Source organism: Amphiura filiformis, chromosome 1 (assembly GCF_039555335.1).
Source record: "Amphiura filiformis chromosome 1, Afil_fr2py, whole genome shotgun sequence".
NCBI classification, from domain to species: Eukaryota; Metazoa; Echinodermata; class Ophiuroidea; order Amphilepidida; family Amphiuridae; genus Amphiura; species Amphiura filiformis.
Window position 1 is genome coordinate 67,199,415 of NC_092628.1, and position 27,678 is coordinate 67,227,092.

Below are 27,678 nucleotides of genomic sequence, written 5' to 3' on the forward strand. Positions count from 1 at the left end.
ACAAAAGTTATGTATATTAAAGGGACAAAGAATCCAGTTGCTACACCAGAATTTCAGTGACTCAAGACAAGCGGTACGTTATTTATGATAAGAAAAGAGGTACCACTAGAATGTACCTCATTTCTTAAAATGAACCACTTATTTCAGTGAAGTAATTGGATTTGTGCATAACCTTTGTTACCATTGTGTAGTTATTTTTTTCAGAAAATGCAAAATTAGTCACAAAATTTATCAGGGGGTGTAGTACCACCTTAACCACTAGTTTCAGAATGCAAGTCGATACACATGTATGCAGCTGAAGCTTATATTCTTGAAATTACAGTAAGGCCAAAAAAAAATAATTGTTTGTTTGTCCTCCACAGCTTTGAAAGAGGACAAGCGGGCGGGCGGATTTTTTATTTTTATTTTAATTTTGTTTTTTCGGATTTGGCATATTCCTGGACCTAGCTAGAGCTAAATGCTACAATCATTCATGGTGACTTAAAAAAACACATTTTGTTTCTTTAATATGCAGTTTAAGTTTTAATTTGTGTTCATGTCATAGTCTTTTAATGATTTCAAATCCAATGCATTTTGAAGTCACTAAAAATAATAGACTATGACATGAACACAAGTTATAACTTTGCATATTGAAGACACAAAATGTTTTTTGGGTTTTTTTAATTTTCAACCATGAAAGATCTTAGCATTTAGCTCTAGTTATAGGTCCAGAGATACTCCAAATCTGGAAAAAAATTGAATTTTACTTATTTTTATTTTTAAAAAATTGAAAAAAAAAATTGGTCAGGCCTTAATCTGAGGAGCGGGCGGTGGAGTACAAACAAACAACTTTTTTTTTTGGCCTAACAGTCAGAGCCCAAATTAGCTGTCAAATTATGTCAGGGTATATTTCCATGGAACAACTGGGACAAATGTACACAATGATCCCAGAATAATGAAAATATGCGCAATTGTTTCTCTAATGTCACCCATGATTTTGTAAACATTGAACCGACAAGATACAGAACAAGTTGTGGTCAATTTCATGTTAGGGGGGCAATTTTGGGCCTACAGTCCATGGCCTGATGGTGCAAGTTACTATGTTATCACTACCCCCTGATGTTTACATTTCTTTACTAATTACAATATTTCAATATATTTATGAGGAAAAAAAGATTTACTTGTTTACACTTCAAATCAAAATCTTGTTGTTTATGTAGGCAGACATTGTACATATGTACAAAACAAGGCATATAGGCCTAAAGTCTGGCCCTCATATTATGTATGCAATTCAGGATACAATCCACCCTGGACAATTGTGTGAATTTGCTGAATGAATTAATGAATGAACGTGAGATACTACAATCTAGGGAATGTCTATCTGGCAGGCTGCCCTTGGCATTGATAGTTCATTGGGATACTAGTATGGGGGTGTGGCTTCCAACTAGGTCCTGTACTGCATGCACTGGCATTGTGCACATGTTACATGCAGTGTTGTTGCGTCCTATAGCTACCGTCCTATAGCGTGGTAGCGGCATGTGTATGTTTGTGTGGGTGTTGATATATTTAACTCTGTAACTTTGGTTGCTAAGCTGTGGTATGAATCATTTTACATGCATTTAAGACCTAGCCTATACCATTTGTACCAAGTTCTGTCTGAAGTCAATTCCATCTACATGTTGGCACCTTCATGTGGACATATGGTCATTCTTGTGAGCTAGAAAAGGATATTAAATAGTTCTGAATTTGGAAATAAAAGTTTGGTTCAAATTCAGGTAAGTGATATTTGCATGTACATAATTATAAATTTGAGTACCATAGGAGGATGTTTTCTTTCATATTGAAAGTAAAACATACAATATGTATCATAATCATATTGCTTTATGATTTCCTCATCAATATCCTCTGAAATGTGTAATAATTGAAAAAAAAAGCAAGCTGTTATCAATGCTTTGTGTTAATTCTGCAGATATTGTGTTCATGTGTGATGAACAGGTGCATTTCACACCAGGCTAACACCCCCACCAATAATAAATATTTCTGTACATGAATAAATTTAGGAGCGATTGCCGAATAGGGTGCAACTCCACTAGTCTTATTACAAGACTGCCCTACCCCAACCCTAAACCCTAACCCTAAACTCCGTAAACGAGTACTGGACTCAAGTCTAGCAAGTTGCACCCTATTCGGTAATTGTACCTAAATTTATAGCAGACAATTTATTTTCGCAAGTACGGTACATGTATAAAACATGGATTTGGAGTTTGCAAATGCACCTTTAATTCAAGAGCAATAAACTTGCTCAGTTCCGTCGAATTGTGATAACCGAACAGCGAGCACGTCAGCGTGAGGATAAGTCTTTATAGCGCTGACAGTGAAGTGCTTGCTCAAAGTTCTTGTGGATATGATAGCAGCCTGGGCTCTTTATACTAGAGCTACTTCAAGCGAGGTCCTGTGATTTGAATCAAATGTGTAGATTGGAACCATTTCAAGTTTTCAGGATCACTTTCACATTATCACGCTATTAGGGACATGTGACTGACACATTGTGTATGTACATCATGTACAGCTGGGTTGGAAGTTTCATATCATTGAACTAAGTCCAAATGATTAAAGCATCAATAAATTGATAAATTAATTCTTTCATCAATGAAATTCTTTCATCAATGAAATGCAGCAAATTCCAGTTTTTGAAATCTGAATGTAGAAAATATCTGGTTGCTCTAGAAAAAAAGTGGTATCTGCTATCTGGTAGGCTATGGCAGGCTCAATCCGACTCATACAGTACATTTAGGGCTGCAGCTGCATGTATGTGCATCATTGATTGGGTTATTGGCACACCTGCAAAGGATGTCTGCCATTTAGCGATGCATGCACAGTTTTCACAAGATCATTTAACCATGATATGATTTAAATTACTTGGGATATAAATAAAACATTTTATATCATATAGCCTACTGTATATTAAAAAGTGTCTATGCTCCAAGATGCGCCACCCATGATATTTCAACTTGCAGATTGCGATACTCTAAACCGCCTATCCAAAAGGTTTGGTGATAACACCCGGGATAACACAGGACATGCCTGGACTTTATCCCTCCCTACATTTCAAGCACTAAGTCTCCAATATAAGGGTACACTGAACTGAAATGGGACATTTTTAAACATAATTATGAAAACAGTGTAAATATAACCGCCCATGTCAAATGACATACTTTAGAGGAGGCACAGTAAAAAACACTTTAAAAAAGTGGAATTTTCACAGAGTAAATCAAAATAATTGATATCAAACATTTTTTTACTTCTTTAATTTGCTAATTTCAAGATTTTTAGACACTTGTTGCTCAAGTTTGTGCAACCAAAGCAGCGAATTTCCTCGTAGTCTTAAGACAAACTGACATTTAGCATTTGCCTGAAATAGATGAGGATGTTTGGTTAGGTGCAATCCATTGACCCTTGACCCCTTACCCCCTTCCTTGTGTTGACTCAACTGGATCCAATCTCAAGTTTGACGAGGGGCATTATGATTAAAAAATTCTGTTGGTCATGTTGGATTGTTGGTATATGGATTGAGATATGTTAGAATATTTTAATTGGTGGCATTTATTTGGTTTATTAGGTAGGGGCGTGTTTGTAAGAGTGTGTGTGTGTTTTTGTATAGGGGTGTGTCTGAGGCTCTGAGCTATTGTTTAATTTACTTCCTTGTGGGGGTGTGTATGTGTGTTTTCCTTCAGTACAAACTGCAAGTCGCTTTTACTTGAAATAGCTAAGTTCAAGCAGAATACCATTGAAGTGTAAACCTCATGTCAAATAGTTATTTTTAGACCATTTGATTTAAAAATATATATATAAATGGGTCAAGTAAATGTATCACTAGGACATGTTTGGCCGGGATGTTTGGTATCTTGAACAATCCTTGGGGAACAATCATCCTTCGGGCATATTCTGTATCTTTGATAACCACAAAGAACAACTTGCTCTATCATTGTATACGTCTGAAACCCCAATACTGAGATAATTGCTTTATTGCTGTATCATAATGATAGTCATACAGTATATCAGTATCTTAGCAACTATATGCATGCTCCAGGAACTTCCCTGTCCTATGGCAAGACTTACAGGATATGTGATAGTAGGATAGCTTCCACACCTAAGAACACTGAGTTGAAGAAAGATCATAAGAGTATGTGGTCTGACAAGATGATTCATAGTATACCAGGAGCTTCAAGATCTGTTATGTACTGTCAAGCTTATAGAGCTATCCTTTTATGCAAATTTCTTGTTGATTTGAGTGTTTGACCTGACTGCAGTGTCATCACTGCACATTGCAGTACCGTAATTATACCTTTTGTATATGCTAATTTGTATTTGATCTTCTTTGATCTGATCTGTATAAATTGGGTCTAGTTATAGTCTATTTGGTGAAAGGTTACTTCTGCCAATCAAAGTAGATTACAAATTTGAACTGTATATTCTAATACAGGCTAGTGACCTTACTACTTCTCAATGTATGGATCTGCATCACTAACATATCTTTATAGGAAACTAGATTTCGCGGTTCTCGGGTTGGGTGGTTCTCATTATAGGCCTATCTCTAATTACCAAACACCCGTTACCCATATACCCGCCCTGACCTTTTAAACTACTATGATATAGGCCTGCGTCTCTTAGTGATCAATATAATGTGCTATAGGCCTTACCTGGTTCTGGTCCGATGAGATGCACCTGTAAATTAGTCACATGCACACTGTAATGCTTTGCGATACCCACTTTTCGCCCGTCGGTACTCAGCGACACGCCCGTTGATACTCGGCGTGCAGCGCTCTAAAGCACGCGATAGCTCCGCTGCACTGCGATAGTCTTGCGGACAGACGGACAAACTCTGTATAATTAGTATTAAGATGCTTTGAACCATTATAATTGCTCAGCAAAATCAGGAACCTTTGGATTAATCTTTGTCCAATTTAAAAATTAATCTAGTAATCAGAATCAGAACTCACCCTTCAATGCTTTTGAAATGTGTTTTTGAAATGTGTTATGTTTGAGTGCAATATCAGTTTGTGGTACTGGTAAATCATAAAGCAAAAAAATTAATAGAAATTGAAAATTGTTTAAATTGCTAATTATATTCCTATATTTCTTTTGTTTTACTTACTTGAGTCACATACTTTGTTGTTTTTGATGCAGGCTGAGGCTACCAATCAGCAGTGACAAGATAAGGGGCAGCCATATTGGATGTTGTCAAGGTGATACCAGTCCGATCTAACCAAGATGTCTAACGCAACAGATTCACCATATGATTTGTGTACAGGATTAATCCTTCCACTAACAGATGAATCGGGATGGAGCATCCATTTCCGAAGATTCATTTACCTATTAGGACTACTATGGAGCTTCATGGGAGTAGCCATTGTGGCAGACATTTTCATGTGTGCTATTGAGGTCATTACTAGTAAAACATCAAAGATTAACCGATCTAATCCGGATGCTCCTGGTGGCGTTGAAGAAATTGAAATCAGAGTATGGAATGACACCGTTGCTAATCTTACCTTGTTAGCGTTAGGTTCTAGTGCCCCTGAAATTCTGTTGTCAGTTATTGAAATCATTGGCAACAGTTTTGAGTCTGGACCACTCGGGCCAAGTACAATTGTAGGTTCAGCTGCCTTTAACTTGTTTGTAATCACAGCAGTCTGCGTGGTCGCAATACCCGATGGTGAGACAAGAAGAATAGATATGATCAAGGTGTTTGCAACCACCACAACATTTTCGTTGTTCGCTTACGTCTGGCTATTCTTAGTTCTCAGTGTTATTACTCCTAATGTAGTGGATATATGGGAAGCAGTCTTCACCTTTGTGTGTTTTCCTGTTCTGGTCATCATTGCCTACATGTTTGACAAAGAACTCTGTGGAGTTAAGAAGCATGCACCAGCAGACATGGAGCTTGGTCTAGGTGGGTATACATACTGTGATCATGATGATCATATCATGATGTTCATAACAGTGACACTTTTGAGATCCAGATTCCAGATCTATGGATCCAGATTGTTCAAATCTATTCCAATCAACATAAATTTCTATCTCAATGTCTAGTACATGTAGTTGCATGTGAGTAAAACAATGCCATGATACCCATCTTGGCACATCACTTCCAAACAGGGCTCAAATTACTTAAATGAAAGAGATTTTGAACATATTCTGCGATTTTAAACATCCTTCTAGATACCTTTTCCTATTTTTTACAGGGGCAATTTCATGAAATTTTGGACAATATTGCCCTAAGCCACCACTTATTTTGAGCCCTGCTTGCATTAAACCAGTGTAAATTATTGCTAAATTCCTGTTACCCATCTTTTTTTATTATGAAAACTTATATCAATTTACTCACATGAAACTACAAGAATTAATCCAAATATTTAAAGAATCATTTCTAATCTATGAAACAGGTCTCTAGGAATATTAAACTGTCATTGATGTAATGCAAGGATAGAAACATTTCGTAGATCTGGAATCTGATTTAAAAGTGCATTGCAAATCTTCTCATTATGAAATACTAATAGGGGGGAGGGCATCTGGAGTAAATGCATTTGATGAGTTTTGTTTGAGTACTAAGGGGTGAATAAGTATAGAGTTAGAATAGGGATTGCTGTTTTATTGTGTGTGGAGTAGCATAGAACAAGTGACTCATCAAATGCATTACTTCACAAAATGTGAAGCATGAAAACTTAATGTTAAAGCATGTTCAGCAGAATTTCTGAATGGGTTTTGGATATAATTTGGGTATTAAAGCATGGAAATATGAATAAAAGTGTTTCATTATTTCTGTCATTTTTTCACTATTTTGGATACTAAGTGTAATTGTTGTTTTGAACACGCACAAAAACAAATTATCTGGGTTATATCAATGGGTTGCCATGACAATGCAAGACTTTGTTTCAGTGAGGTAATGATGCATGCATCTGTAACCGGTGTCACAACATGAAGTGCAGTGGTAGGCGGGTATGTACTGAATGCAGGTAGGATGGTATCAATGCATGTATACAACCACATAAAGAGTAGAATAAAATTTATAAGAAATCCAGTTGTATGGAAGAGAATTCTTTCTTTGAAAATATTCTAATATAATAGATCATTCTTTTTGCATGCACACACACAGACAATCGGCATGCATCCAAATCTCAACTTAAGTAATAATATACAATTACATCTATGTTAACATGGAAGAAGAGATTTCTAGAGTCTGTCTTTGTTGGTGTGTCGTCTCAAAATATTACATTCTTGTATTATACTGCAAGACTATTGCTAAGATATTCTTTATATTTCTTTATTTTTACCTGCTAGCATTATTTACTTAATTATTTGGTTTTATCTAACTATTTTGACTTTTTGCTTTATTTGTAATATTCCATTGGGACCATATCATAGAGGTTTATGGATTTGGTAAGCTTTGTAATTTTAAGTTCAAATGTCAAAGGTCGTCTACACCTCATCACTACTAGAAAATCTTCATCACCTTATGATCACCATTTTCTATCACCAGTGTTGCCAACTTGTTTTCATCAATATTGCTTAAATGTTGCCATAAACACACAATACATCAAACAAAATTATGGATATTTTGGTAACTAAAGATTGATATCTGTTGCAGACTGTGCAAAAATATGTCCCTGTTTTAAGCTGCAAGCTGTTGTAACAGTGATATATATATTAGATCCTGTCATTTGCAGCTTAATTCTGGTTGCTGTGCGTGACAATTGATTTTGTCTTTGCTAAGTCGCTGTTAAAGTTGTTCACTTTGTCACAAAATTTATGAATTTACCAAGTAGAGGAATGTAATGCTTTGTAATTCCTTGTCTATTTCACACTTTTTTAAGTGCAAAAAGCAGAAATAAGTGTTATTTATACTTCATGTCCATTTTGGTTTAAATCACACATACAATTAAGAGAATAAATTCAATAAAATAATATTTCCAGCAGGCATAAAAAGTGTTCATTTTTAGGCTTCATAGTGAAATTCAGATTCAGAATGATAATTTCATTTTCAAATAATAAAACAGATCTAACTATTAACAAGAAGTTTAACATTAAAGGGGTATAATGCTAACTATCTTATTCTGGAAACTGAAAGTCACTGAATTCAACCCCAAAGAATTGGCAACACTGGTATAATTAATATCCACATTACCCACCAATTACACCCTGATACTGTTGATACCCATACCAACCCATATCATTTATCTTATTTATTTATTTATTGTAACCTATATTCCTCAGTTGATTGGTGATTGTATACTACCACTACCAGGTCTTGGTATCTATGAATACTCACTGCACACAATCCCTATGCATGGGTTGCAAAGTACAAAAGTTAACTTCCTACGCAAATGATACCCCTCAAAATGTTGCAAAGTTCACTCAGGCCAAGTGTGGGCTGTTTGTTATTTATTGGCTAGCATACCACTTAATTGTTAAAATGAATTTGAATATTGCTCACTTATGTTTGCTATGATATGAACCCTGTGGTGTTTCCACAATTCAGGCATGAAGATATGTTTCTTTTTTTTTCAAAATGTTCAAATTTCTTCATTTTCAGCATATTTTAGTTTGTAGCCACATTTTATATTGTTTTTAAATATTTTAATCCCCATATTGGTAGTTCTGCCTGCATGATCATTAACCACTCAATTTTTCAGCAATTAGTTTATACTACACGTATATGTTATTTATCGACTTAAATATCAATATTTACTATAGATTCCAACTCTTATCATAGACTCTGCCATTGGGAACATTGTTTTTAATTTTGAATAATTCAGCATGTTCATTATCATGATTTATATGATGTCATCTGGATATACCAAATGGCACCAGAACTTACATCATTTCTTCTTCATTTTGGTCTTCGGTTATCATTTTAGTTTAGTTGTAGAAGATGGTGTAGGATACTCATTCTTTTAAAACCATGAGTTTCACTGGGGATTTCATGCCTATTTGGTGCTCCCAAAGAGATTAGCCTAGGAGAGCTCTGAATCTGTAAACCCAGAGTGTTGTTGCTAGTTTTATACTGATATTGAAAATCAGGCAGCCATATTGGAATGTTACTCATTGGGATTGGGAACAAAATAATAATGCGCCTCCAGTTTATAGTCACATGAGTTTAATTCATCCTGATATATCTTGATATTCGTTGCCCTACACTTTTTTATATTGTTGGAGGAGCTTGAGCATTAATACTGAGTTAGTATGTGTTTTATAGTGCTACTTTAGTGTATGTAATCGGCACAAAGCATTACATGCAGGTCACAAACTAGCAGTTATTTAAAAAGAGCTCCTTGTTCACATGGCAAACAATCTTCCCCCTTATAGGGAGAGGGAGACACAAACATGGCAGAGTCTGAGATAGAGAATCACCTAAACCTCTTGGGAGCAATAATAACTATAATTTGCATGAACTTCTGGCAGCAGAGGCATGCAATACCAAGCATAATTTGTCATGGTCAAGGGTTAGAACATCCAGCCCTCATGAATATGCAAGAAACATAGCTACATAGGAAGCAGATCAATCTTCATCAATCTCCATAATCTGTTCTTGTGGATTAAAACCAAACTACTACTTATATAATCTAATTGCATCATATAGATCATTATTTGCATGCTGATAGTATTTCTTTTCTATAATGACACATATAATTAAGCATATGTTCAGTATTTATAAAGTTTGTCTCTGCTGTTTTGCAGCATTTTAGTTTGTCTTCACTGTTATTGTGTCTTTACAAGTAAGCTACATGTATATTACATTTATTTATTTATTGTGATTGTGTACAACAGAAATATGTAAGCTCACATTGGTTTCTTGTATGTAGATTGTTTAATGTAATTTGAACAACAGATTTCTGTGTTTGAACACATTTCATCCTTTTTCAAGCAGCAGGAATCCCCTGCTCTATCATATAGCTTTCACGCCCAAGGAAAGTGTCTATGTAGATGTGGCTCATCAATAACCTGATTTAGGCCCAAAGGATAAATGCTGATTGATACTTGCATTTTGTGCTCTTATTTGGTTCTTCATCTGACATCAGACAAATCAGGAAAGCATATGCTTTTAAAAGCTGATAACTTTGACAAATGTATGGGGTAAGGCAACTTGACTACAATAGAAGTAAACTAATGTTAAAGATAGGAATTTGCATGGGCTAAATATTATAAGGATTTTGTCAGGAACATGTACCCTTTTCTATGGACTTTTTTTCCAAATGTAGACATTTTAAATGATAATCATTCTAAGCCTTCCATGAAGAATACTTGACCCATAACAGTATTTGATTTTAATATTATAACCAATTTTAGGCTATAAGGAATGCATCCATGCATGTTTTTACATGTAGTTTCTCATCCCATCCTACCCTCATATTTTGCTCTTTGGGGGACTGTTATTATTAGATATCATCATATATTTTTACTGCAAATATTTTTCCAGTATTTGAGGAATTATGATTTCAATACTTGAAATTTACAACTCTAAGGTATCTACCATAGAGCTTATATTGTTAATTTGATCAATTGAATTTGTAAAACTGATCTCTCATGCAATTTCTTACATAACAATTTATGATACTGGACAAAATAAGTTGATAGAGCATACAAATGTGTCAGCAGACGTACATACGTACATGTATGTACCTGCAACAATAATGTGATTGAGCTCATTAGAAAGAATATTACCATGATAACAATTAAATTACACTCATCATCATGTAATATGCCCATACAAATTGTGTAGTATATGAAGCAAATGTGACCTGTAATGTGCAGTGCCTTCCATATAGAGGCTTTAATACATTTAGTGAATCACCAATGGTGATCCAATGTGATCCAAGTTTGTATTATTATAAAGATAATGTAGATTCTGCAATTGAAGGAGAGTGAGGGAATGAAAGAAGATTGAGTATATCTCGTTCTTCTTAAAAAGCAGGGAGGTTAATAATTATTAGCCTTTTAGGATTTAAGCGGACACAATAGGATGCCGCTGCAACGAAAATGGGTCAAGTCTTTGAATTTGCAGAGTTTTACCCATATTGAAGACCGATCTCCTATTGTGTACGACATATCTCGAAAAGGCTAATAAGCAAGTGAAATTGTATAGTTGCCCAAGCAGTTGAAAAGATCTCAAGTGTTATTTACCTGGCTGTTAAAAATATTCATCTTTTTGAATGGGAGAGATTGGTGATAGGGTTGAACATTCATTACAATATCGCTAGATGCAGGGAAAAAATGTGTCATTATGATAAATGGAAACTAAATACTAAATGCTTAACATTGTTGGATTGGTGTCATGCTATCAAAGATGCTCACATCAGCATATTTGGCTCCATTAAGTTGATGTACAAGTACTGATGGACACGATGACTCACCGATCGAAGTAACATACGATCACGAAACAAGATATTTTTATCTTTCCCTGATATTGTCGGCAAATGAGATATAGGGAGAACTGCAGCAGTATTACTTCTAATGATTATACTGTGTTACATTAAATTATCAAATAAATGCAGAGTTGTTTTTCAATTTTTAGGATTTGATCTTGAATAATTTTATAAACCTGCATAAAATCCTCTTAAAACCAGCAAATTGTTTACATTATTTGTGTAGGTCTGCTGGTAATTTAAATAGAAAGACCAAGTCAAATTTTCTTATTTGTGCATTTTGTTCTCATTTTTGCTATTTTCAAATTTGAATCGGTTAAAAATCTAATATCAAAACCTGTATAAATCCTTTTATGAGTACATCATGATACATCTCGAGCCAAGATTATGAAATCATCTGTAATCTTATTATTCAATTATGTCTCCGTGTTATGTCTTAAGCTCAATGGCGTCCATTAAATCTGGAAATTTTTGACTTTAATATGCAATATCTTTCATGATCTTCACATTCATGGCAGTAATTAACTGAACCTCTTTTCAACTATGAATTATAGTCATAGGACTACGTTCTGATCATCTATTTTGATGAAATAGTAGTCAAATATATAAAGTTGGCTATAAAGTGCCTGGTTTATCTTGAGCATTTTGCCAATTTGAAAATTCCTACCTGAAAATCTCATTTAATAGGGTACTCAGGGCATGGGAAGAGAAAGGGGAATTCCACAAATACCCTGCACTTCAAGGGGCAAGTGGTAGGTTAGGGCCAGGGGTCCTCATATACCCCATTGCATCCCGTTTTGTGTTTAATATCATTTTGTGCTGTTCTTACGTGAAGCCCTAGATATTCTTAGTTTATTCTTATCTTGATCTAGATTATTCTTAATGGCCCCACTCCCCAGGCATGCTATTGCCACCTATTACACTAGTACGGTACTAGTCATGCTAGATTCCAAATTTGGTTTGACAGCACGTACGTGTGTATTCATAGATGTCCAGTGATGTTAGCTTTTGTACATGTACATTGGTCAATTCCTGGGATGCGAGATATTTCAGTGAGAATCAGTGGTAGTTTATCATTTGCCTCTGTTGATTGCATTCTATCCCTATGACAAGTTCACGGTTAACTATGCAAACAAAACGGCACTGCTTGGTTTGTTTGCTGGCTTGCTGGCAGGAGCATCAACTACAGGTCTAGTCCAAAGGTTCATTGGCTATTTACATTCGAAAATTGACAATAACACTTCTTTGTATACTTGATAATTCATGAAGTTGTATTCATTTGTTTGACATTATCCAATTTTTTGACATTTAAAAAAGGGAACTAGTTACGGAAACTTCCCGCTTGACTAGGCTTTACATACAGGGCGGTTCCAGGATGTAAATACATTACACATATGTAAGTTAAGTTAGCATATAGGCCTACATGTTCATCTACATTTTCAAATTGTTATAATTCCATCTGAAATTAACAAACAGCAGACTAGAAAAACATATGTTAACTGTTTAACACCCACGCATACTACACACCCATAGTGATGCCGGGAATGATGTACCTTGCAATCATTTGACCGGGGAGTTCATACATGTCCTATGGGGGGATGCCATACATTTCATAAATGTTCAGTAGCAATATCATTAGTCACAGATCACATTTTTATTACCGCCTTATTTATTAGTTTACATTATGATGATAGATTTAAATGTTTTAATTATAAGCTCAATTTTATACATCTTTTGAACCATCCCGGGAACCATCAGTAGCAGTCTGTTGCCATCTTCATGTAAAAGGGGTGGGGCATTATGTTATCTCATGGTTGTCTGTACCAGGATGGTCTGTAGCATCTTGATATACAAGGTGTTTTCCAATACTGCAACATGCAGTAGGGTCTGTGCAATAATTATGAGCCCTGGAGGAGGGTGAAATTGAAAAAGAAATGTTCGAGAAACCAAATGTAGGGGGCAAGTAATATTTGGCAGTTCGAAAGGGGGAATTTTGGCACACATTTATGGAGCACATTTCAATAATATGCTCTAGAAATGCTCAGGAAAACAGGACTGATACATTCAAAGACACAAAATATCTATATGCTATCATCATATTCACTTTTTTATTCAGGTTTGAAAATTGTGTTTCCCAAAATTTGGCAACGGAGGCACATGAAGTTTGCTCCTGGGACATGCGAAATTAATGCCTGTAAAATGTGCTCAATTCTAAACGTAATGTTGGAATAAGTTGTGTGAACTCAAAACAACACCAGACTAATAAATAAATGGTTATAAACCGTTATATAGCATAATAGCAGACTGAACCCCAGAAGGGGCAGACTGGCTTATGGTTTTTTGAGTCAAAATTTGGACAGTTTTGGTGAAAATGACAGGCACTTCTAAAATCCTAGCTAAGACCCTGCCTGTTATGCCACTGTTGAAGCAAAAGATACCTTAATGCTCACAATGTGAATATCACAAATTCCAACATGGATATATTTTATGTACCAGATTCAGTCAATGATGATTCAGTGATTTATGATAGAACATAGGAAATAATTTTGTTAATAACAATGTTATTAAAAAAATAAATTAAAGTAGGAACTTTAAACAATATTTAATACTGCATGTGCCTAAAAGCAATTGTGATTTTAATAAAAACAAAACGGAGAAATGTATGGTAAAAATGTCTGCACTGTATGTAGAGTTCATAATGCATATCAATTAAATTTCATAATTGTTAACCAGATTTGCAATGTAGGTCACATTGGTCATATCTTCAATATTATAATATCACAAGAACATTAGGTAATCTCTCCCAGACTTGTTGAAAGAGGCACTTTTCATTAAAATCAACTTTTTAGTCATGTGTTGGCTGCTTTGGTTTATTCAGTTGCATTTTAATCCAAATTTGTATCAACCTCATAAGTTCTGAAGAGTAAAAAACCTTTTGGTGGAGGTTCCTGTGCAAAATGTTACCTTTTTATCAAAGTGTATCCTTATATGATAAAATATCTTGAGCAGAAACCAGTGCCCCCCCAATATTTTTTCTTGCCCCCCAGTTTTGAGGGAAAAACCCAAAATAAGGTAAATTTCCACTTTTTGCAGCAATTTTTGGGCAAAATTTGTCGATTTTTCCCCCCTGAAATTCACCCCCCACCCCCCGCAAAAAAATTTCTGGTGCCGCCACTGGCACAAACGGTTATTTTAGGACTTTATGTCTCTTGCCTTATTCATGCATTTGATTTGTAACATGTTTATATAGTCTGCAAGATATTGGGTAAGCCTATATTTATACTACAAGCATGAGTCTGCAACCTACAGTGCATGTATAGAAATATGATTTGATATGTACGTGCCATTTCTTTAATATGATATTTTTAATATGAATCACGCTTGAATGATGACTAGATTAGTATTCCTGTCTTCACATACCTCATATGGATGGTAGGTCTAGATGTTAATGAGATTGGGCTAACAGGTTATCAGGTGCATGTCATCAAAATTAGGAAAAACATATTTTTTGTAGTTGGGTATGGCAAAAGATGGGTACAATTTGTTATTTAGGAATGTGATTTCTCAGGATTTTTACTGAATGCAGGATTTTTAATGATATTTTGATATAATAAGTCTGGCATTTTTGAAGTTTCATTATGTACTAAAACAGTATAAGATGCACATCAATTTGTTCAATTTATCTTTCATCCGCACTGTTGGCCAAAAAAATAAAAGGTTCGTCTCAAAGCTCACAAGTGGTTTGAAAGCAAGTGCGAAATGTGATTTTTTCCGGAAAAAACTAAAAAAAATTCTGCATTTCTTTTTTTTTCCAAATCCTGTGATTTTACAAATGCGCGCGCAAGCTTTAAGACGAACCTTTTATTTTTTTTGGCCTAATAAATAAATGCTTCTAAAATAATCAGAGCAACTGCCTTGCCTTTCAAATTACGGTACTTTACAGATCGGAAATATGTATTATTCTAACAATATTTAATGTGTAACATATTGGTGTTCTGTATGATGTAGCCAAGCCCTACAACGTAATTGTAACACAGAATGTGTTACACAGATGTTGTAAATTGATGTATAATTCAACATAGAGCATTTGTCCAGAAAAACTGGCATCAATCGGTATGTTAACAGTTATTGATATCGGATGCTCAGCAAGCATCCCATGATCAGTTTCAACTGAGCCATTTACAATGAACGCTCCTAGTTCATGGCACTAGTTGATTTTATGGAACTTGATAATAACACTCATAAAGAGCATCTTTATGTGGGTGTATAATTTGCGAACAGAAAATAATTTGCATCTTTCTTGGGTCACAGAGTTAGGTTTGAGATTTATTTCACACAATCTATGTCCCTTTCCCGGGCTCCCATTATAATTTATTCAGGTAAAATTATCAGGTTAATATTTAACCAACAGCTCATTTGCAAATTGTATTTACAATACTGGTGAGTTCTTTATTTTAAAAGCAGATGTTACCATAGTTACTGATGGTAACCATAGTAACATATCAACATCATCTAGCAGGGTATGATGAGTCACTAGTCTAAAATATGTGTATCACACACTGGATATGGCTAATTTACAAGACTGAAGTGTGAATGTCCATGTTTTTAATTTAAGGACTTCAATAATAAATGTAAAATACATAGGATGGAGATGGTTGGCCAAGTATAATGGCATACATGCTGCTGAGCATAATCATGGGACATGATGAATTGTGAGCAGGATTAATTTTTAAATTTTTAATTAGCCTGAAGAATTAACAAGAAAGGTCTTTAAAAAAGACAACACAGTGATTGAAGGAAATCTCCCTTGTCCATCCTATAAGCATGGAGGTAATACAACCTATATTTAGATGGTAATAGTGCATTAGTGATAAATCCATTTTCAGAAACACTTGCTTCCTCGATGTTGATCAATATACATCATTTTATGATTTGAGGGTGGACATTAACCCAGTTTATATGTCATTTTGATAATGGCCTACAGACAGGCAATCATCATTATGCAGTCACAGATTCTAGAATTTTGCGTGATGCAGTGCTCTACTAGTAGTAGTAGACGTATCTATTTCGGGGAACCAGACATAATTTTGGGCAATCATCCAAACAAGTCTATGTATAGATACATGTGTAATTCCTATTAATCCTATGGGATTCTCTATTACTATAAATGACAAGTTTAAACATTGAACCTGCTAGCATAGCATTGACATTTACGCAACCATGGAAGTATAAAATATAGAATCGATGCAGACCAGTTTGACTTTTGAGCCTATGTATTCATTGGCTTACTTAGAACTGGCTCAATTTGTGGACCACAATGCCACTAGAATAGTGAGTAAGAAGCATCACAGTAACTAGCAAAACAGTTGACATATCAGTTACTCAGACAGATGAGACAGCACTGGGGGTTTACGCCACTTTATTTCAATACCAGAATCTGTGCACATGTCAGATTGCAATGAAGGACAAATCCAAGCTTAGATTAAAAATACTTTAATAATCTAATAGATTAAAATTAAATTAATCTAAATTAGTTTTAACATTTGTTAATCTTATAGATTAAAATTCAATAATATTCCATATTTTGCAGCTTTCCCTCTAGGTCCCAAAAGCAAAAGGTATCACAAGATCCACTGAAGCTGGAGAATTGATGTGTATTATGCATGTGGGTATATAGTGGTAGGCAATGCCTAAAGCCCGATCCTGACTCCACATCGCAGTGCGATGCAATGCTTTTAAAACATTGCAGCATCGCGCAATGAAATTAACATGTACATTTCAATTTCATCGCGCGCTGCTGCGATGTTTTAAAATCATGAGGGGTCTGCATCTCCTTTTATGGTCATCCTGCCGACCATGATTTTCCAGCAGCCAATAACAGAAGCGTGCACGGCTGCGATATCGCATCGCGGTGCGAAAAAGTTGAACATTTTCCAACTCCATCCCGGACCGAAATTTCCACCGCGCGATGAGAATTTTCACCGCCGAGCTCGTAAAACCTGGTTCAGATTACAGTTTTTATAGCATCGCAGCATCGCATCGCGCTGCGATGTGGAGTCAGGATCGGACTTAACTGCCTTTCTAAATTCCAGGGTTGAGAACCAGAAAGCCGTAACTCACAATTTGTTTAGAAGTTCCAATATAAATGGATTAATTGGTACTGTTAAATGGAGAATGCTTGAAACCGCTTATGTAACTCCTACGCATTTGATATGGCCGAATATCTTACACATGTAGCGGAAGGGAGTATTAGCTATAGGAAGCATTAATTTTGAAACCATAACAAATAGCTCATGTGAGACTAGGCATTAGCACTGTAATTTGACCCTAGGGAAATGCGGTGTAAAATTCAATAGGCCTATAATTCCGTGGTTATAATGTAGTTGATATTATTAATAACACATCTTAGGGCCTATTATTAACCACAATATCTTATCCAAATTGTAATTTCATATCTTTTAAAATCTTTTGGTAAAGATCACGAGTGAGAAATTTGATTCTTTTTAAGAGAGTAACTCTACAAATGAGCCCATGGTCATGGGGTGTGTGATTGGGTTAGGCGATTGTTTGATGTAGACAAGCACGGGCCCAGATCAAAAGTTCTCTAATCAGAAAATTATAGACTTACATCACTGAGATGAAATTTTGTCTCATTTGCATCACACCTGAGCCAAGTTCAGTGTTGTACTAGGCAACATTTCCAGAAGAAAAATGTCTAAATGGTCCCACTGATCCATTCCAAAATAAATTAATGGGGTATGCATAAAGAAGATATGCCTACTGCAATTTTTTCTCAATTTTCAAGTAAATTTGAATCAAGGGGGCAATTTCCTCCATTTAGTATGCCACTGGCTGTGGAAGTTGAAGTGAATAATGAATTGTATAGCACCTGGTGCAGACTTGGGTTGCCTTACACACTGTATTTATGGCTACATGACTCACCATGCCAGTAGACTAGAAATAATCCTGTGTCTCAAACATCCCTACTCTTATCATTCATCCGATTCAAGCTTGATGCAGATTGGAATGGAGGGATATGAATTAGGTCAAGTAGAAGGAGTATCAACACTTACGTTTAAAGTATGCGACAATTAAGCCGCCTCTGACATGTGACAGTAATAAAATTATGAAAAACATGTAAATATTATATTGAAGCTTACCTCCTCAGTTCATATCCCTATTAAAGCCCTTTAACCATCAGTTTACAATGCTTTACATGTAGTTCTTCAAGACCCTTGGCACACCATGCAAGTCTGGACCCCAGTTGACTATGCTTAAATTCAGTGGTATGATCCCCCCTCCCCATGAGTTGATAGTGTGTACATGCTTCAATGGAGGATCTGTATTTTGACCCTCATTTTCCACCCCTACCCCTACCTTGGCTGTCCCCTACAGTTCAAAAGTCTAATTATGGCACTGCTTAAATATTTGAACCCTTCTGCACAAAAATCTTTTAAAATGTTGTTTGTATACTGCTCTGCATGTACGACATGACAGCACATTTATGAAGATGATGACTATTATATAATTGGGCTGAGATTTGAAACTGGCAGGCGTCAAGAAGTATAATCTAATTTAAGCATAATTAGTCAAAGTTGTTGAGGAAAGAAATGGTGATTTCATTTAAGCTTGTGATATAAACAATAGTTGCTACGGAGACAGGCTGTGTATAAAACTTGTTGTCATGGATACAGGATACTTGCTAGAGAGTGATGGGGTATTTGGTTTACCAGCTGTTACTAATGGTTTAACAGTTTATAGAATGATACATGTTAACTGGAACAATTAAAAATATTTGTGCATTCATATGCACTTAAAAATTCCTGGCAAACCTATAGGATAAGTCAGTATAGGTCATATGAGACAAGAATTTTTTTTAATATCCTTGGTCGGAATCACTTCAAGCATGATATTGAATCTATTTCAGTTCATTGCATTTGATTTTGATAGCTCTTTTTTTTTTAAATTTACACGCTGATAGCTATGGTGCATCTTTGGATATATAAATGTGAAATTCTCAAGGGTCTGTCATCTACTCTAGTTTTATGTTCTTGCTGTCGCCAGTAATTAAACACTTAAATCAAGCTGCACAGTTATTACACTGCGATATCGCTATGCTAATGCATGTCAAAAGCAGGATTTTCTATATAAGGAGAGTTAATTGAAAGAGAAAATGCATAAAATATCCATTTATTTTTGGTCTAGACAACTTTACTCTTTTTTATTTTTTCGTTGTTGCCATGGTAATATAATAGTCTCCTGAATTCAATGTAGAGTTACATTGTGCAGGAAAGAAATGGGAAATTGTGGAAAAGTTAGAAGAGTTGGCTTGATTTGATGTCTCTTTCAAACACGAGTTTCCAATGTCTTATCATCTATTTTTAGAACAATCTTGGAAGTACATTTTTTTTTAAAGTGATAAATCATTTTTCAATGCATTATTTCAAATATACACAATTACACATCCATTGCTTGGTTTCATTTCTGGCAGACAGCTGCCATGCTGAACCATAACTAACAGCTATTATGATTGTGATTTTCAGTCAATTGGGAGTTCTTTTGTTTCCCCCCTCTTCTCTGTAGTTACTAGTTTCATGGTTAGCTGAACTTCAGGACCCTTCCTGGCATAAAAAATACAATTTGCTCTTTCGTCTGGAATTGATTGATGTTTTAATGTACACATTTCTCATCAATATAATATTGATGAAATGAAAATAGATGTTCGCTAACCACCATTGATGTTTGTGTTTAATCAATACTGGTTTATTTTGTATTACACTAGTCACTGCTAGTTATAGCTATAGATCTGAACAAACTGAGCAAATAAGACCAAATTGTGTTGCATATTTGATCAGATTTGTGCTTTTAGGGATGGCAGTGACTATTAAAATTGAAGAAATTGTCAATAATCCATGGTGCAAATGTTCCACTTTTATAATTATAATAATTTAAAACTGAAAAGTTGAGATAAATTATAATAATATTAATATTGCTGTATATTATGTGCTGTTGCAAGAAATGCAAACCCATCACTGTTTATATATTTTTGTAAGCACTTCAGGCAAATGCTTAAAATCAAAATAGTGTGTTTTGATATCTGTAGATGTGTGTCATATCATTTTGCATATTATCACATACATCTCTCTGGATAAGATGGTGATTGCTGTAAAGAGTGGTGGGGGGCGGTCAAATATATTTGCACCTAAAGACCCAGAGGTTTAGAGTGAAGCTAGCTACGGTGGTGGGTGGATGAACCCACCACTTCCTTTCTGGAGCTAACCACTATAGGTTAATTAGAATGCTGGAGCCCAACATTCAAATGCAAAGAACACATATATTTTACTGACTTTATCCTGATATATCAAAAATTGGTAAAATTGCTGTCCGACACCCCGGGTCCGACACTTGAACTGGGGCTAGCTTTACAACACTGCCCCTTTACTTTCACATCACATTATTTGACTTTGGTTTGGTGTATGGGACACCAATATAGCTTTGTGATAGACTGACAAGTTGGAACTGTTTCAATTTATGTTATTACAGTTTTGAAATGCTGAAAGAAAGGCCCAAGTGTTTCCAACGATATATATTTTGAAGCCTGTATGTTATTGATATTTGACAATTACACTCAAAATGTTGAAGTATGTCTTTAACTTTGTATATTCTGTATAATTAATAGGAGAACTTAATTTGCAACAATTAAGAATTAAGCTAATATTATACAATATACATACAGATTGTGTATTACTAGTGGTTGATAAATGTGCAAATACCAATTGCAATCAATTACATGTGTGATCACTTTACAGGTGTGAGTGGGGTGCTATTGTGTGGGTGTGTATGCAGGGGGTGTGTGGTATGTATTTGTGGGGGTGTATGTAGATATAATGGCCACAATTGAAAAAACCTGTGTGTAAGGTTTACAAGGTCCAGTTAATAACTGAGTCCAATAAAATGGACTTAAATATTTCTTTAATATCATCATATCTAACTGTTTTCTTATGTTTTTTCTTTCTTTTAAAAAACTTCTCCATATTGGATAATAATGTCTTGGAACTGATGCTTCTACTACACATGAACCAATCACCACACTGCTCTCACCACCCTGCCTGTGCTGTCGCTGCATGCTCCACCCACTGGATGTCACATGCATGCTTATGACATTCAAATTGCACTCATTTGCATGCTTTGCTCTGATTGGTCATCTATGATGATATAACCACCAATCAGATAAGGCTAACGGTACAATATATGGTACAGTTATGGGAAAGCTAATTTATACTTTGTCATATAAATATTTAAATGCTTGGATAACCATTTAACTATACAGATAGAAATAACTATAGGACAAGAAAATTTTCTTTCTTTAATTTTTCATCCAAGTTCTGCGTTCTCCTTCATTTTGCTTTGTTTATCTCTCTCCCTCACCTTCTCTTTCTCTCACTTACTCTTTCTTTTAGTAATTCATATTTTCAATGTATATTTAGTTATAGAGTCAATGTTTAAAACTACACTACAAAAAGAAACAGCTAGCTGCATGGAAGATAGGCCTGTAACAAAAAGGAATTATTTGGGATACCGTACATGAGCTTATTCAATTTTTTTTCAATGTGAAGATATAAAAAAGTCTTCTCTGGTTTGTACTTGACCTCATTTGTGTTCATCAATTAAACAAACAATTTTGGATTAGAAAGCAAAATTTAACTTCTACGCTACTCAAATTTGGTAAAATCACTGGAGCACTTTCACCAGCTGAATCGGCATCTTCAGTGGATGTAATTGCTCTGAAGATTTTTTTATGCCAGTGATGTTGAGACACATCTGATTACATCACAGGACGGTGTAGGTGACATCAAACAAGAAGGTGTAGTGGTACTCATTGAATAACATCCGCTGAAGATGCCGGTTGAGCCGGTGAAAGTGCTGCCATGAGTGTACCAATTTTGAGTAGCGTAGAAGTTTAATTTTGCTTTCTATATACATTCACTGCTACTTAAGAATATACATCATTATAATTTTTAATTAATCTTGCACAAAGGTCTTGTTCTTGTCAGGCTAGAATTTGTATTATGTTTGGCTAAGTCTTGTGTACCTCTTCCACAATTACAGGCCTATACTTCTATGTTTGTGGCTATAGTTAGTCATGTAAATTATTGTACAAAGTACAATTTGCTAACCCATAAACTGCACTTTTAATAAATGTGAAGTTATTGTAAAATAATCTAATGTTATAGAAGAATTTAGAAACTGTCTTTCTATCGTTAAGAACCTTTGGAAGTTCAAAAAATATTTAAAGTAAAATTAGTTGGTTGGAGTATAATTTATGTACACCTTACATTTAGTATAGTGTGTCTTAGATTTCGGTGAAATAATGCATGGGATTTTCAACATGCTGCCTATATGGGTTCAGTTCCCTTTACTCTGCAATTTTTGTTTTTGTCATAAAGAATGAAATTACTATAAGAAGTATAAGAGAACACTTTTAAAAATAAGTAGACTATATGTTGGACAGTTTTATATTTTAGAGTTTAATATTTGAAAGATGTACAAGCATGAAGATGCCATGAATCATTGCAATATATGGCAACTCTAAGCACAGATACTCTGCCCTAAGTTACAGCTTATTTGGATCCGAGGTAGATGGACTCAGCTTTGCCCATCCTCAAGTAAACAATGTTGCACTATTTTATTGTAACCCGTATTTATATTAAAGCAGTCCATGATTAAAGCAACATACTTGCAATTGTTGTAGTTTTACTCATAAGTGTCAGAATCACAGTGGGTCAGAATTGTGCAGATAAATATGACGTTACTGTCAAATGGATGTGAATTTGATATTCCTAATGGCTCAGGACCCATGATAGATCATGTTGAACATCCCAAAATATCAGGGTTGTAAGGTGAAATCACATTATGTCATTTGCCAACTTCTAAATATACATGTTGGTAAACAGCCCTGTGCTACGTATTATATACGCTGTAGTTTTAATTGCTTGTTGGCTTGCACATTTTTACCATGCATGGTTTTTTATTTTTAACAGATGATGATGATGGTGGTGCTATTGCAAGAGTTTTCAAACAATGTACGAGTTTGATGTGTACTGCTGTTCTGTGTGCTTTATACATATATGTAGTATCACTTAACACATGTTTGCTTTGAAATAATTTCAGCATAATCATTCATATTTTAACATGTTTCAGCTTAATCGAAACATTTTATTAATGCTGCAGCGATTGTGTTATGTGCTTGCTGTTGAATTTGAAGTGCAACTAACAACTTTAATATACCTAAAATATAAATATCATATGAATAATAACATATACCACCATTACCTACCACCAATTACCTGTATATCGCTAATTCTACCAAATCGGGTGCCAATCCACTGTAAAAATTGAAAAAATAAAAGTTGTTCAAAAACACCTGCTTTTTGTGTTTTTTAAGAGGAAATGTATCACTACTTTCATATGTAAAATATTGCCAACACCACTTGCATATTTTTCTTTCAGGAGGTCATGATGTTTTTTAACACTAAAACTCAATGTAATGTGAGCTATGTTACCGGCTACAAAATGGGCTGGTTTTACTCAATCCAAGGTCATAAAAAGCAAACCTGAATTCACCATTTCATAGAAGTTTTAAAGATGCGTAAATGAGTGTGTAACGTAGCTCACAGTAACGTAGTTCACGGGTTTTTAATATTTTTGATGTGATTTGCGAACGTTAGAACGTTATGTCGGTTAATTCTAATATAAATGGGGTTCGACCACTGGTAGCTTTTACATATTATTAGGAAGTACATGTAATACAAGTGCATACTATAGAATCCTGGTAACGTAGCTCACCAATCTTAACATGGTCGGTTGAAATTTCAATGTTGACAACATTTCTATGCCAAAAATGCTACAGCATCACGATTTTTACTGTGATTTTTAAAAACCTATGAGTGTTTCCTTTCAAAAACCGCAAATTACATTGATACCTCTGTTTTACTTCTTTCCAATAACGTGTGTTAAAAAGGGGTAACGTAGCTCACAGTGTTTTGGTGGAAAGTGCAATTTATTTTAGAATTACACAAAGACGTTTTAATCACTAAAAAAAAATGTTGATAAACAATATGATGGTGCATTATCTAATTAAAAAACAACAAAGATGTAAAGAAATCGCATTTATTCAAAGAAAATATTCAGGGTTAGATGTGACACTTGAGCAGTGGAAACGCATTTTAAGCGATTTTTGAGCCTTTGCAAGGGTTAATCAGGCTGAAGAAAGCATTTAAAGTATGGAAAACTATATATGTCCATGTAGATCTTGTTGAGTTCTACCAGAAAAACAACATATTTGATGCCCTAAATGCTCAACAAAGTGTTTGTGGACCAAAGAATGGAAAAAAGGCTATTGGCACCGGATTTTGTAGAATGAGCGATATACAGCTCATGTGATTTAGTTGAGCAGGCACAAGGAAAACTGATAATGCCTGGTTGCATGACTATGAGAGTTCAACAAGTAGGAAAATCATATTTTTAAGGAACACATGAATAACAATAACAGAATGAATAGAAAACAACCACGGAATGTTTTGATGCATATGGTATTCATTTCAGGCACAATTATTGTTATGCCTTTGGCAATAATACCCACAATGCCATTGCCCCAATGCTATTCGTTTATAAACCTCCATTATGAAACATTTAATTAAATGTAAGATCATCAGATCTTTGAACTAACTCTGCCCTTCATTCCTCCAATCAATATCTTAACTTCAAACCTTAGCTGCATTTAGACATGTCAATTCAAGATTTGTTTCAATGTCAATTGACATTTAATTCTAAATGTCAATTTTGTTGGGTTTATGAGCAGAAGATGACCTCCTTGTAATACAACTAAGATATATTAAATCAGCTAGCAATAATGCTGCTAGATGAAAGAGATGCCATAACATTAGTTGCCATTTATCTTTTTGGAGATTTGAAACTATGTACATTTGTTGTTTTAGAATTCATCAATTTCAAATATTTGCCTTTTACAGATAAATTCAATAAACAGATTTTTTTAAAGGAATACTTGTTCTGATTTTCAAAAGGATTACATTTTAGTCATCTTCTTTGAAGATATCAGATCAGAAATTCCTGAATTTTCTAAATCACATGCAGCATTTATATGCAAATCATTAATGTAACCAAAGATAGTGAAGGAGTATTTCCTTATCTATGGTGTAACACACTCCTAAACGATTATTTAGATTTGAGCTCCCAGAACACCATAAGCTTTAATTCATTCAATTCCTCACAGACTCGCTGCATTTACTCATGTTCATTTATGTACTCAGACGTTGAATACCATGCATCCATAATTATTAAAGTGACAGCATTTGAGCGGGCATTTGAGAAAATGCACAGAATGTATATGAATACACTGTTCACCCATAGATTTTACAACTTTTTGTTTCAAATTTCGCATCCAGTTCCCCTGAAGACTCATATTCAGATCCAAAGATTGTGCAATATTTTAGTAGGAAACTGTAACTGATACCCAAGTATAAATTATTTTAATGGTTGTCCACCAATGTGCCCAAAATAACTCTCTTCATGTTAAAAAAAAAAAGTGTTTTTAGTTTTACTTTAAAAAGATTTTCAATTTTTTTCCGCAAGAAATATCCCATTTTCCCTTAAAAGTTCGGATAAAATGGTGTTTCTGATATTTTACTACATCCCATAATGAGTTCATCCCATACCCATAATGAGTTCATGTTTTCTAATGACAGGTAGGTTTGCAACATAATTTGACCCGTCTATGATTTGACTACATGAAAGCCATCATGAGTATATTCAGTTCCCTCATGACTGTAATATAATAACCTAATATTATACCTCTACCTTTGATAGAAAGATGAGATGACATCGTATGCATAATAATGCAATACATACCACCTTGTTGTTTCTTTAATGAGACTTAGCGAGGTAGCAAGTTTCAATTATGCAAGTGGTAAAACATTAGCATACAAGATGTGAGTGTGTTCGTTCACAGGGAGATTTGAATTGGTAATTCAAAGGAGAAATAATACCTTTGAATTGGCAATTCAACCAAGGAGGAATAGTAGTAATATCTTGTCATATTCAATTGTGATAAACACATTTTAATCATTATTAACACTGATTGTCCATAATATATTTTATTTCGATATATTTTTCGCCAAATACATTGTTGATAATTTTTAAATAACACTATAACTGCATATCATTTCCTGTGATCAGCTATTATAGTTGTCCTTTCATATGCATAACATGTCATTTAATTTCCATCTATAAATATAATATGCAGTAACATTAAATTGCTCTACCATCTGTAATGCGCCATCCACACCCTAGGCAGATACGTCCTCCTGTTGTGGCATATATTCTCCCTAGACTTAATGAGGTAAACTCTGTTATACTTTATTGGAAAGGACAATGATATTATAGATGATAGCAGATATTATTTTGTACAAATTAGTGATGGTATGTGTAATTATGATGAGAAGTGAATAGCAATTAGATATCAAATTGAAATTGACTTGGTATACGTGTTTGCAGGGGCGGACTGGTGGTTTTAGGCGGCCGTGGCAAATTTATCAAGAACCGCCCTATTACTCAAATAGGCGCAGCCAATAAGCTTAGCGTAGCGACTAGCACTGATGGGGTCCAGGGGCCGCGTAAGGCCCCTGGTAGGGTCCAGGGCAAAGCCCTGGTGGGAGTCCAGGGTGAAGCCCCGGACAACTAAGGGTTTTAGCTATTCTAGGGGTCAGGAAGCCCGGATTTGACAACGATTTCTGAAGCCAAATTCCATTTGTACAGACTTGAAATATTCTTTATCCATTGTCACTCACTTGCAATAATCAAGATCAAACCAATAGTTATTCAATTTATAAGTAGTGTGCATGTTTTATGTTTTGAGTCATTTGCACACATATAGAATTACATCTTTGCAGAACTGTGTTATCATATCGTGAGTATATTCAATCATTAAAAGACAAATGCTAAAAATTGTTTAGGCCTACTGGGTAAAGGTTAATAGCAACTTTTTAAAACTATTGCGACTTGGTAGTTCACAGCATCTAGCGAATGGTAGTGAGCTTTGGCAAAAATTGCATTGATCATTTCATAGATAAAAGCTATAAAACTCCACAGTGGCGTAGATTTGTTTTTGACATTGGGGTTGGAAAAATATTCTTGAAATAGCACCTTTTGGCGACATTATAAGTTTATTGTACAAACAAGCTTGAAATTATTATACATTTTT

The 27,678-nt window shown here is 34.8% G+C and overlaps 1 protein-coding gene across 1 annotated transcript in view; it reads left to right on the forward strand.

The window, feature by feature from the left end:
• Positions 1-1,520: 1,520 nt before the first annotated feature.
• Positions 1,521-27,678, forward strand: part of LOC140151545 (sodium/calcium exchanger 2-like) — a 48,258-nt gene continuing 22,100 nt past the window's right edge. Inside the window, 4 exon segments of the mRNA XM_072173931.1 lie at positions 1,521-1,754; positions 5,167-5,929; positions 21,630-21,653; positions 23,441-23,482. Of these exon segments, the coding sequence (XP_072030032.1) occupies positions 5,251-5,929; positions 21,630-21,653; positions 23,441-23,482 (745 nt within the window). The 5' untranslated portion in view covers positions 1,521-1,754; positions 5,167-5,250.